General features: G+C 47.2%; 1 protein-coding gene across 1 annotated transcript in view; it reads right to left on the reverse strand.

The window, feature by feature from the left end:
* Positions 1-13,567, reverse strand: part of LOC121291850 (proteasome subunit beta type-9-like) — a 117,388-nt gene that overhangs the window by 93,628 nt on the left and 10,193 nt on the right. Inside the window, exons 3-5 of the mRNA XM_041213454.1 lie at positions 11,382-11,513; positions 9,287-9,416; positions 7,638-7,779 (exon numbers count right to left, since the gene is read on the reverse strand). Of these exons, the coding sequence (XP_041069388.1) occupies positions 7,638-7,779; positions 9,287-9,416; positions 11,382-11,513 (404 nt within the window). The remainder of the gene's footprint in view (positions 1-7,637; positions 7,780-9,286; positions 9,417-11,381; positions 11,514-13,567) is intronic.

Genomic DNA, 13,567 nt, shown 5'->3' on the forward strand with positions numbered 1-13,567 from the left:
TGACTGTGAGTTTGGCAGGGGTTTATGGGGAGCGAGGGAGGTTTGACATTGTGTTTGGCAGGGGTGTATGGGGAGAAGGGAGGTTTGATAGTGAGTTTGGCAGGGTTTTTATGGGGAGCGAGGGAGGTTTGATAGTGAGTTTGGCAGTGGTTCATGGGGAGAAGTGAGGATTGATAGTGTGTTTGGCAGGGGTTTATGGGGAGAAGGGAGGTTTGATAGTGAGTTTAGCAGGTATTTAAGGGGAGCGAGGGAGGTTTCAAAGTGAGTTTGGCAGGGATTTCTGAAGAGGAGAGTGGTTTGATCATGAGTTTCGCAGGGTTTTAAGGGGAGCCAGGGAGGTTTGATAGTGAGTTTGGCAGGTGTTTATGAGGAGGTGGGAGATATGGTAGTGAGTTTGGCAGGGGCTTATCCGGAGGAGGGAGGTTTGATAGTGAGTTTGGCAGGGGTTTATGAGGAGCAAGGGAGGTTTGATAGTGAGTTTGGCAGGGATTTATGGGGAGTAGGGTGGTTTGATAGTTAATTTGGCGGGGGTTTATGGGGAGGAGAGTGCTTTGATAGTGAGTTTTGCAGGGGTTTATGGGGAGCGAGGGAGCTTTGATAATGAGTTTTGCAGGGGTTTATGGGGAAGAGAGAGTTTTGATAGTGAGTTTAGCAGGGGTTTTAAGGAAGCGAGGGAGGTTTGATAGTGAGTTTAAGGGGTGTAAGGGGAGCGAGGGTATTGTGCTGCTATCTTGGTTTGATGCCGTTTTACTGCTGGGTGAATCATGTTGAATGAGGAGCGAGGGTGGTTTGATAGTGAGTTTGGCAGGGGTTTATGTGGAAAAGGGATGTTCGATAGTGAGTTTGGCAGGGATTTAAGGGGAGCGAGGGAGATTTGACTGTGAGTTTGGCAGGGGTTTATCGGGAGCGAGGGAGGTTTGACATTGTGTTTGGCAGGTGTGTATGAGGAGGAGGGAGGTTTGATAGTGAGTTTGGCAGGTGTGTATGAGGGGGAGGGACGTTTGATAGTGAGTTTGGCAGGGGTTTATGGGGAGAAGGGCGGTTTGATAGTGAGTTTGGCAGGGGTTTATGGGGAGAAGGGAGGTTTGATAGTGAGTTTGGCAGGTATTTAGGGGAGCGAGGGAGGTTTCAAAGTGAATTAGGCATGGATTTATGAAGAGGCGAGTGATTTGATCGTGAGGTTCGCAGCGGTTTAAGGGGAGCCAGGGAGGTTTGATAGTGAGTTTCGCAGGTGTTAATGAGGAGGAGGGAGGTTTGTTAGTAAGTTTGGCAGAGGTTTATGAGGAGCGAGGGTGGTTTGATAGTGAGTTTGGCAGGGGTTTATGAGGAGCGAGGGAGGTTTGATAGTGAGTTTGGCAGCGGTTTATGAGCAGCGAGGAAGCTTTGATAATGAGTTTGGCAGGGATTTATGGGGAGTAGGGTAGTTTGATAGTTAGTTTGGCGGGGGTTTATGGGGTGCGAGAGAGTTTTGATAGTGAGTTTGGCAGGGGTTTATGTGGAGGAGGGATTTTTGATAGTGAGTTTTGCAGGGGTTTTAGGGGAGTGAGGCAGGTTTGATAGTGAGTTTTGCAGGGTTTTATGCAGAGGAGGGAGGTTTGATAGTGAGTTTAAGGGGTGTAAGGGGAACGAGGGTATTGTGCTGTGATCTTGGTTTGATGCCGTTTTACTGTTGGGTGAATCATGTTGAATGAGGAGCGAGCTTGGTGTGTTAGTGAGTTTGGCAGGGGTTTATGTGGAAAAGGGAGGTTTGATAGTGAGTTTGGCAGGGGTTTATCGGGAGCGAGGGAGGTTTGACATTGTGTTTGGCAGGGGTGTATGGGGAGAAGGGAGGTTTGATAGTGAGTTTGGCAGGTATTTAAGGGGAGCGAGGGAGGTTTGATAGTCAGTTTGGCAGTGATTTATGGGGAGCGAGGGAGGTTTGATGGTGAGTTTGGCAGGGTTTTTATGGGGAGCGAGGGAGGTTTGATAGTGTGTTTGGCAGGGGTTTATGGGGAGAAGGGAGGTATGATAGTGAGTTTGGCAGGGGTTTAAGGGGAGAAGGGAGGATTGATAGTGTGTTTGGCAGGGGTTTATGGGGAGAAGGGAGGTTTCAAAGTGAGTTTGGCAGGGATTTATGAAGAGGAGAGTGGTTTGATCGTGAGGTTCGCAGGGGTTTAAGGGGAGCCAGGGAGGTTTGATAGTGAGTTTCTCAGGTGTTAATGAGGAGGAGAAGGTTTGTTAGTGAGTTGGGCAGGGGTTTATGAGGAGCGAGGGAGGTATGATAATGAGTTTGGCAGGGATTTATGGGGAGTAGGGTGGTTTGATAGTTAGTTTGGCGGGGGTTTATGGGGAGGAGAGTGTTTTGATAGTGAGTTTTGCAGGGGTTTTAGGGGAGCGAGGGAGGTTTGATAGTGAGTTTAAGGGGTGTAAGGGGAGTGAAGGTATTGTTCTGTGATCTTGGTTTGATGCCGTTTTACTGTTGGATGAATCATGTTGAATGAGGAGCGAGCGTGGTTTGTTAGTGAGTTTGGCAGGGGTTTATGGGGAGAAGGGAGGTTTGATAGTGAGTTTGGCAGGGATTTAAGGGGAGCGAGGGAGGTTTAACTGTGAGTTTGGCAGGGGTTTATCGGGAGCGAGGGAGGTTTGACAGTGTTTGGCAGTGGTTTAAGGGTAGCGAGGGAGGTTTGATCGTGAATTTGTCAGGGGTTTATGTGGAGGAGGGAGGTTTCAAAGTGAGTTTAGCCGCGATTTATGAAGAGGAGAGTGGTTTGATCGTGAGTTTCGCAGGGGTTTAAGGGGAGCCAGGGAGGTTTGATAGTGAGTTTCGCAGGTATTTATGTGGAGGTGGTAAGTTTGTTAGTGAGTTTGGCAGAGACTTATCCGGAGGAGGGAGGTTTGATAGTGAGATTGGCAGGGGTTTATGAGGAGCGAGGGAGGTTTGACAGTGAGTTTCGCAGGGGTTTATGTGGAGGTGGTAAGTTTGTTAGTGAATTTGGCAGAGACTTATCCGGAGGAGGGAGTTTTGATAGTGAGTTTTGCAGGGGTTTTAACGAAGCGAGGGAGGTTTGATATTGAGTTTTGCTGGGGTTTATGCGGAGGAGGGAGTTTTGATAGTGAGTTTAAGGGATGTAAGGGGAGCGAGGGTATTGTGCTGTGATCTTGGTTTGATGCCGTTTTACTGTTGGGTGAATCATGTTGAAATAGGAGCGAGGGTGGTTTGATAGTGAGTTTGGCAGGGGTTTATGTGGAAAAGGGATGTTCGATAGTGAGTTTGGCAGGGATTTAAGGGGAGCGAGGGAGATTTGACTGTGAGTTTGGCAGGGGTTTATCGGGAGCGAGGGAGGTTTGACATTGTGTTTGGCAGGTGTTTATGAGGAGGAGGGAGGTTTGATAGTGAGTTTGGCACGGGTGTATGAGGGGGAGGGACGTTTGATAGTGAGTTTGGCAGGGGTTTATGGGGAGAAGGGTGGTTTGATAGTGGTTTTGGCAGGAGTTTATGGGGAGAAGGGATGTTTGATAGTGAGTTTGGCAGGTATTTAAGTGGAGCGAGGGAGGTTTCAAAGTGAGTTTGGCAGGGATTTATGAAGAGGAGAGTGGTTTGATCGTGAGTTTCGCAGGGGTTTAAGGGGAGCCAGGGAGGTTTGATAGTGAGTTTCGCAGGTGTTTATGAGGAGTGAGGGAGGTTTGATAGTGAGTTTGGCAGGGGTTTATGAGGAGTGAGGGAGGTTTGTTAGTGAGATGGCACGGGTGTATGAGGGGGAGGGACGTTTGATAGTAAGTTTGTCAGGGGTTTATGGGGAGAAGGGAGGTTTGATAGTGAGTTTGGCACGGGTGTATGAGGGGGAGGGACGTTTGATAGTGAGTTTGGCAGGGGTTTATGGGGAGAAGGGCGGTTTGATAGTGGGTTTGGCAGGGGTTTAAGGGGAGAAGGGGGGTTTGATAGTGAGTTTGGCAGGTATTTAAGGGGAGCGAGGGAGGTTTCAAAGTGAGTTTGGCAGGGATTTATGAAGAGGAGCGTGGTTTGATCGTGAGTTTCGCAGTGGTTTAAGGGGAGCCAGGGAGGTTTGATAGAGAGTTTCGCAGGTGTTAATGAGGAGGAGGGAGGTTTGTTAGTGAGTTTGGCAGGGGTTTATGAGGAGCAAGTGAGGTATGATAATGAGTTTGGCAGGGATTTATGGGGAGTAGGGTGGTTTGATAGTTAGTTTGTCGGGGGTTTATGGGGAGGAGAGTGTTTTGATAGTGAGTTTTGCAGGGGTTTATGGGGAGCGAGGGAGTTTTGATAGTGAGTTTTGCGGGGGTTTATGGTGAGCGAGGGGGTTTTGATAGTGAGTTTAAGGGGTCTAAGGGGAGCGAAGATATTGTGCTGTGATCTTGGTTTGATGCCGTTTTACTGTTGGGTGAATCATGTTGAATGAGGAGCGAGGGTGGTTTGATAGTGAGTTTGGCAGGGGTGTATGAGGGGGAGGGACGTTTGATAGTGAGTTTGGCAGGGGTTTATGGGGAGAAGGGCGGTTTGATAGTGGGTTTGGCAGGGGTTTATGGGGAGAAGGGAGGTTTGATAGTGAGTTTTGCAGGGGTTTATGGGGAGGAGGGAGTTTTGATAGTGAGTATTGCAAGGGGTTAAGGACAGCGAGGAAGTTTTGATAGTGAGTTTTGCAGGGGTTTATGCAGAGGAGGGCGGTTTGATAGTGCGTTTAAGGGGTGTAAGGGGAGTGAGGGTATTGTGCTGTGATCTTGGTTTGATGCCGTTTTACTGTTGGGTGAATCATGTTGAATGAGGAGCGAGCGTGGTTTGTTAGTGAGTTTGGCAGGGGTTTATGTGGAAAAGGGAGGTTTGATAGTGAGTTTGGCAGGGATTTAAGGGGAGCGTGGGAGATTTGACTGTGAGTTTGGCAGGGGTTTATCGGGAGCGAGGGAGGTTTGACATTGTGTTTGGCAGGTGTTTATGAGGAGGAGGGAGGTTTGATAGTGAGTTTGGCAGGGGTGTATGGGGAGAAGGGAGGTTTGATAGTGAGTTTGGCAGGGGTTTATGGGGAGAATGGAAGTTTGATAGTGAGTTTGTCAGGGATTTAAGGGGAGCGAGGGAGATTTAACTGTGAATTTGGCAGGGGTTTATCGGGAGCGAGGGAGGTTTGACAGTGTTTGGCAGTGGCTTATGAGGAGGAGGGAGGTTTGATAGTGAATTTGGCAGGGTTTTATGGGGAGGAGGGAGTTTTGATAGTGAGTTTTGCAGGGGTTTTAGGGGAATGAGGGAGGTTTGATAGTGAGTTTGGCAGGGGTGTATGAGGAGGAGGGATGTATGATAGTGAGTTTGGAAGGGGTTTATGGGGAGCGAGGGAGGTTTGACAGTGAGTTTGGTAGGGGTTTATGAGGAGGAGGGAGGTTTGATAGTGAGTTTGGCAGGGGTTTATGGGGAGGAGAAAGGTTCGATAGTGAGTTTCAAGGGATTTACAGGGTGCGAGGGAGGTTTGATATTGAGTTTGGCAGGGATTTGTCGGGAGGAGGGTCGTTTGATAGTGAGTTTGGCAGGGGTTTATGCTCAACGAGGGAGGTTCGATAGTGAGTTTTGCAGGGGTTTATGATGACCTAGGTTGGTTTGATAGTGAGTTTGTCAGGGGTTTATGTGGAGGAGAGAGTTTTTATAGTGAGTTTGGCAGAGTTTTATTGGGAGCGAGGGAGGTTTGATAGTGAGTTTTGAAGGGGATTATGGGGAGGAGGGAGTTTTGATAGTGAGTTTGGCAGGGGTTTATGAGGAGGAGGGAGGTTTGATAGTGAGTTTGGCAGGGGTTTATGGGGAGGAGGGAGGTTTGATAGTGAGTTTTGCAGGGGTTTATGGGGAGCAGGGAGGTTTGATAGTGAGTTTGGCAGGGGTTTATGGGGAGAAGGGAGGTTTGATAGTGAGTTTGGCAGGGGTTTCTGAGGATGAGGGAGGTTTGATAGTGAGTTTGGCAGGAGTTTATGGGGAGCAAGTGAGGTTTAATAGTGAGTTTGGCAGTGTTTTAAGGGGAGTGAGGGAGGTTTGATCATGAATTTGGCAGGGGTTTACGTGGAGGAGGGAGGTTTCATAGTGAGTTTGGCATTGGTTTATAGGGAGAGAGGGAGATTTGCTAGTGAGTTTGTCTGTGATTTATGAAGAGGAGAGTGGTTTGATCGTGAGTTTTGCAGGGGTTTCAGGGGAGCCAGTTAGGTTTGATAGTGAGTTTGGCAGGGGTTTATGAGGAGCAAGGGCGTTTTGATGGTGAGTTTTGCAGGGGTTTATGGGGAGGAAGGAGTTTTGATAGTGAGTTTTTTAGGGGTTTTGGGGGAGCGAGGGAGGTTTGATAGTGAGTTTTGCAGGGGTTTATGCGGAGGAGGGCGTTTTGATAGTGAGTTTGGCAGGGGTTTAAGGGCAGCGAGGAAGTTTTGAAAGTGAGTTTTGCAGGGTTTTATGCAGAGGAGGGCGGTTTGATAGTGAGTTTAAAGGGTGTAAGGGGAGCGAGGGTATTGTGCTGGATTGATGCCGCTTTACTGTTGGGTGAATTATGTTGAATGAATCAGTTGGTCTTTTCCTGCCTTTCTTCAATAGATAGAATGATTGCATTTACATAGCATCTTTCACAGCTGCAGGATATTCAAAGATATTTCGCATCCAGCGAACTGTAGTCACTGTTGCAATAATCAATTGGTGCACAGCAAGATCCCATTAACAGCAACGTGATCCTGACCTTTTTTTCAGTGGTGTTGATTGAGGGATTAACATTGGTCAGGACGACTGGGATAACTCCCTTGCTCTTCTTCAAAACAGTGCCATGGGATCTTTTACACTGACCCAAGCAAGCGGATGGGCCTCGGTTTAATGTCTCACCTGAAAGATGGCATCTGTGATAGTTCCACCCTCCCCCAGCACTGCGAGTGTTAGTTGTGATTTTTGTGCTCAAGTCTCTGGAGTGAGACTTGAGCCCGCAATCTTCTGACTTAGAGAGGACAGTACTAAGTATTAGCCACACCTGATACTGTAATGCCACACAGAGGCAGGCTGCTGGGAACACTGCTCCTGTCTCACTGTAAGACCAAAAGTGGAGCCCGTGTTTACTGTACACCCCACACCATGACCTCTACCTGAGGAAGCCTGACAAATCCTGAGCCAGTGAGGTGGAGTCAGGATCTTCACCCCCATATCCTCCTCCCTGTGGCTGGAAGCTGAGGGATATGCATGTGCAGTGAACAGGAAAAGCACACCCTTCGATAGCAAGGTCAGTTCTTAAAGTGGGAGATTGCAGAAAATCTTTACAGAGATTTATTGCCAAGAGCTTATAAATACACCATGGGCAGAATTTTACACTGGCGGGATTTTTCAGTCCCACAGAAGTCAGTGGACTTTTGAATGGCTCGCCACAATGTAAGGCTCCACCCCCATCGTGACTGGGCTGTAAAATTCCATCCCATTAATTATAACAGGTCCAGGATAAGAGGGAGAATCGGAATGGGTGTGGGAGATAGCAGGACCATGGTCCCATGTAAAATCAGCCTCAGAGAGGAAGATAAACTCAGTGCAGGCAAGAAGAGATGAAATAATCCAAGGACATTTGAGTCTTATTCCGGACTGCGGCTTTGAAAATGGGAGCAGGAGTCATTCAATGTTTTTGACAAGCAGATACAGCCATGCCACATGTTCTCACCATTGGTCACAAACTGCTGGCACTTGTCTTTGCTCATTCCAGCTTTATAAGTGGCGTCGACATATCCATAAATGTAGACACTCCCCGAGCCACCAACAGAGAAGGGCTGTCTGATCAGCATTCCTCCCAGAGTGGCGTAGACCTGGATCGGGAGTACACACAGCACAGCTTAACCAAATATCCGGATCTCTTAAAGGCCATAATACTTGATTGATTATTTTTCAATAAGGAAACTGATGTGGGCAATGGAGTTGATGTCATGGATACAGAATTCCAAAAGGCATTTGATAAAAGTTCCACGTAACAGGCTTGTGAGCAACATTAGAGCCCATGGAATTAAAGGAACAGTAGCAACATGAATACAAAGTTAGCTGAGTGACAGGACACAGGGAGTGCTGGTGAACAGTTCTCTTTTCAGACTGGGGGATGTTTGGGGTTTCCCAGGGGTCCACGTCAGGTTTTCTTGGTCTATATTAATCACCTAGACTCTGCCGCACAGAGAACAATTTCACAGTCTGTGGATGACACAAAATGTGTTTTTGCTAAATGTGAAGGGGATAGTATGGAACTTCCAAAGGACAAAAGCAGGTGTAATGAGTGGACAAGTGGCTGATTAAATTTAATTCAGAGATGTGTGGGCTGAAACACTTTGGCAGGAGTGATGAGGTGAGGCAATATAAAATAAAGGGTACAATTCTAAAGGGAGTGCAGGAGCAGAGGGAACTGGGGGTATATGTACACCAACCATTGTGGATGGCAGGACAAGCTGAGAACACAGTTAATAAAGCATATGGCATCCTGGGCTTTATCAATAGGGGCATAGAGTACAAAAGGAAGGAATGGATGAGAAACCTGTATAAAACACTGATTCAGCCTCAGCTGGAGAATTGAACTAACCAGAGGCTGGGCTTAAGATTTCCCTGATATATGCAGCATGTGGGGAATGTCTGTACAATGGAAAATCCCGATTGGCTCAAATTCATAAACTCCGACAAACTAAAAGATCCCGAAACGCCAGCTATTAATCAAAATGACCTGTGATTTTAAGGCTTTTACTCTGATCGATCAAACCCATTTGGATAAATGGCCCCTCACACCCTGCAGACTGGAGCATGGCTTTCCATGCTGCACATTCTCTGCTAATGTAGCACGGGGTCAAACAGAAACCCTGCTTACCATAAAACAAACTCACGGAATGGGCACAAAGCCCGGCTCCCTCAGTCTCCAGGCAGTGGAGGGATGAATGAACATGTACACCCAGAATTTTTACGGGGTTTCATTGATTTCCCACCCTCATGTGAGTGGGGGATGGTCAGAAACCAGGTTGAGATGGGATAAAGGAGCAGTTGGGATGTAATGGCCTCTCCCTGTGCTGCAGGCTCTCTAACTCTATGGAATGGTGTAAGTGATCAGTTATGCTGTATTTTAAGGGCCTATGCTGATCATCCAATGATACTGCAACAGGAGACGAGAGAACCTCCCCCTCCCCCATCCTGACACTGAAATTGGGGGCATTTATTAATTGCGAATATACAAATCGTAAATCCAGGTAGAGATACTGTGGGATTTATCAAAAGGGATATGTGTTAAGAGCTAGTCTTAATAGTAAAGACAGAGTGTAACTATAATTGTAGTTAATGGACAGATACCTGGCCTTTCAGCTTCCTGTCCCATCCAGCCACTATTAGGTGGGCCAACAACTCTTCCTTATACTTGTAGCTGATGTTTTTGACCAGGGTAGCAGCAGCTTGAACTAATGGAGCATCTTCAGTTTCAATGCTGATTGACAGAAAGGTGCAAGTCTTGTTAGCTCAGACACAACACCTGTACACTGTTATTGCTGTGAGGTTTACACTCAGAATTACAGCCCCAGTCCAGGAGACCAAGGCCAACCCTCTAACCACTGCAGACACAAGCCAGAACATATGGGGGCTATACATTATTCAAGGCCATCCTTTCGTATTTTCCCTGTTGTGAGTCTGGAGTACAAAGTAACAGCAACATGTGTACCAATAGATAAATATATAGCGAGGTAGCAGGGAATGGGAAACCTGCAGACTGCTAGTGGCCGACTGTAGAACAGGGCCTAGCAACAGATACCTGGAACTATACAGGATCCCAGAACTGTACAGGATCCCAGAACTGTACAGGAGCCTGGATCTGTACAGGATCCTGGAACTGTACAGTAACTTGGATCTGTACAGGAACCTGCAATTGTACAGGAACTTGGAACTGTACAGGAACCTGGAGATGTACAGGATCCCAGAGTGTACAGGATCCTGGAACTGTATAGGAACTTGGTCGGCATAGAATCCTGGAACTGTACAGGAACCTGGATTCATACAGGATTTAGGAAGTGTACAGGAGCCTGGATATGTACAGGGTCCTGGAACTGAACAGGGTCCTGGAACTGTACAGGGTCCTTGAACTTTGTAGGGTCCTGGAACTGTACAGGAATCTGGATATGAACAGGAATCTGGACATTTACAGGATGCTGGAACTGTACATGAGCCCGGAACAGTACAGGATCCTGGAACAGTACAGGATCCCAGAACTGTGCAGGATCCTGGACATTTACCGGATCCTGGAACTGTACAGGAACCTGGATATGTACAGGATCCTGGAACTGTACAGGAGCCTGGATACGTACAGGATCATGGAACTGTACAGGATGGTCTTGAGCTTCTTCATATTCCTGAGTAGTGTCGAAGCTGTACTCATCCAGGCAAGTGGGGAGTATTCCATCACACTCCTGACTTGTGCCTTGTAGATGGTGAACAGGCTTTGGGAGTCAGGAGGTGAGTTACTTGCTGCAGGATTCCCAGCCTCTGACCTGCTTTTCTAGCCACAGTATTTGTATGCCTAGTCCAGTTCAGTTTCTGGTCAATGGTAACCCCCAGGATGTTGACAGTGGGGGATTCAGTGATGGTAATGCTATTGAGCATCAAGGGGCGATGGTTAGATTCTTTCTTGTTGGAGATGGTCATTGCCTGACACTTGTGTGGCACGAATGTTACTTGCCACTTGTCAGCCCAAGCCTGCTTATTGTCCAGGTCCTGCTGCATTTGGACATGGACTGCTTCAGTATCTGAGGAGTCGCGAATGGTGCTTAACATAGTGCAATCATCAGCGAACATCCCCACTTGTGACCTTATAATGGAAGGAAGGTCATTGATGAAGCAGCTGAAGATGGTTGGGCCAAGGACACTATCCTGAGGAACTCCTGCAGTGATGTCCTGGAGCTGAGATGACTGACCTCCAACAACCACAACATGATCCTGCAACTGTAGAGGAATCTGTAACTATACAGTTTCCCTAAATTGCACAGGGAGCAAAACTCCTGTGCTACACTGTGCTAATCTAGGGGCAATCCACGCTCGTCAGAGCAGAAATCTCTTCTGGTCACAGTGGAAATCTCTGCTGGTCCCAGTGGGAAATTTGTGATGGTCCCAGTGGGGAATCTGTGCTGGTCCCAGTGGGGAATTTATGCTGGTCCCAGTGGGGAATCTCTGCTGGTCCCAGTGGGAAGTATTGATGGTTGGGCCATTCCTCCTGCTGGAGCCCTCTGTACTTTCCTTCCATTCATGCCAATGGGTGTAAAAGTACAGGCCTTGTCCTGTCATTTGCTGATAGCCCCCCTCTGTGTACAAAGCAGAGGCTCAGACAATTCCACCCACCATTTTACCACTGATTGGAGTTAAATTGCTTGAAACCTGTGCATTAAAGAGTTCTCGAGCTGCTTACCTGTGTAACTCCATCTGGTAATTGACGGAGTCGGCAATAGCCTGAGCGTCAGCTGCTGAACCAGACAGTGCACAATAAATTCGTTCATGGAGCGGGGACAACTTGTTCATCACTCGGTTACATATGGCTTCCCTACAGACACACAGGAAACATCATTAACCTCCATTCGCATTAACAATGACTGTTTCCCCAGAAGTGGTACGCAGCAAATAATGAAACTTGGGGCTGTGGAGGTTGGTGGGGGGTTGCATTTGGTCCTTGGCAGTAATAGTGAAACAGGCTCATAGCCAGCCAGCTGCTTGTTTTACACAGTGACCTGGATTCCAAATTGCAGCAGTACCTCAAGCCTTGCTCTGCTCCCAGAATGTGGCCCCGATGTGTCTGAAGCCCCAAGAATGGGAATCTTAGCCTGAAATGGATGGGTGGCCAGGCCATTTACAGCTCATGCTCAACATCCTCTCCATGGGGCGATGGGGTGATGGGGATGATGGGACTGGAAAATCCGAACAGTATTTCCAACTCCATCTAGGAATTCCAGAGTTATCACAATGAAGGAAAGCATTAAACTGCCAGGAGAAAGGCCAAGACAGAAAATAGGATCTCACCAAGGCTGAGACGCTCATTGACTCATTAACACCAAACTTCGAATAATAGAATGATACTGAACAGAAGGAGCCTTTCGGCCCATCATACCTGTGCCAGCTCTTTGAAAGCTACCCACTGTCCCATCCCCCTTCTCTTTTCTCATAGCTCTGTGAAATTTTCCTTATTCAATATTTATCTAATTCTCTGTGAAAGTTAGAATTGAACCTGCTTCCACTGTCCTTTCAGGCAGCGCATCCCAAATTACAACAACTCGCTGCTTAAAAGAAATTCTCCTCATCTCCCCCTCTGGTTCTTTGGAACTCCCTCCCTAACAACACTGTGGGTGTACCTACACCACATGGACTGCAGTGGCTCAAGAAGGCAGCTCATCACCACCTTCTCAAGGGCAACTAGGGATGGGCAATAAATGCTGGCTGACATCCACATGGAACATCCATGCAAGAATTTTTAAAAATGTTAAATCTGTGTCCCTCAGGTTACCGACCCTCCTGCCACTGGAAACAGTTTCTCCTTGTCTACTCTATTAAAACCCTTCATAACTTTGAACAGCTCTATCAAATCTCCTCTTAACCTTCTCCTCTAAGGAGAACAATCCTGGGTTTTTCCAGTGTGTCCATGTAACTGATGGCCCTCATCCATTCTGTAAACCCCTGCACCCCCTTCTTCTGCAAGTGCTTGGTACCCAGAGTCAGTCACTATCTGGGTGATGGTGTAGGGGTAATGTCACTGGGCTAGTAATCCAGAGGCCCAGGCTAACGCTTTGGGGGGCATGGGTTCAAATCCCACCATGGTAACTGGTGGGAATTAAATCAAGTAATAACATCTGGAATATAAAGCTATCATTGATGGTTGTTAAAAACTCTATAGGGCCTGGCCTACATGTGACTCCAGACCCCCAGCAATGTGGCTGACTCCCAACTCTCCCTTGCAATAACCTCACAAGCCCCTCAGTTCAAAGGTGGTGCTCACACCCCATGAAAGAATAAAGAAAAGATAATACTCCAGCTGAATTTGAACCTGTGTTTTATAACTTCCTTACTCTAACTAAAGCTTGGGCTTTGATAGCTTGTAGGCTGTGGCAGGAGGGAAAAATGGAGGGAAGACATTAAGGAGGAATGAGGATGAGTGTTGAGGTGTAAGGAGTGGGATCCATTATTTTGAGTCTTTATTTTAACACATTTCAGGTGCAGGGTAGAGGAATGTACAGGGATGAGGATTGGGAGTTTAGAGGAAACAAGGAAAGGGCTGACACTTTGCACTGAAAACTGGCAATTGACCTGAAGTGGAGCAATGTACGAGTTTGGAAAGAGAATTGGGTGACCAGTTACAGGACAATGACCACACGGGTAGCAGTTCACTACTGTGTTTCCATAGCCCTCGTGTTAACCATTTCATTATATGTCTCTCCAATGCCTCAGATGCACTGATTTTTAATATCTTGAAAATGCTAAACTTCTTTACTGTAATTTGAGAGGAAGAATTGATCAAAAAATGATTTTTGATTCCCAAATTAAGTTTTTAAAACAAACTGGTGACTGAGTGATCATCAATGGACACAGCTCCGGGAGCATTTAGATACT

The sequence above is a fragment of the Carcharodon carcharias genome, chromosome 19 (genome assembly GCF_017639515.1).
Source record: "Carcharodon carcharias isolate sCarCar2 chromosome 19, sCarCar2.pri, whole genome shotgun sequence".
NCBI lineage: Eukaryota > Metazoa > Chordata > Chondrichthyes > Lamniformes > Lamnidae > Carcharodon > Carcharodon carcharias.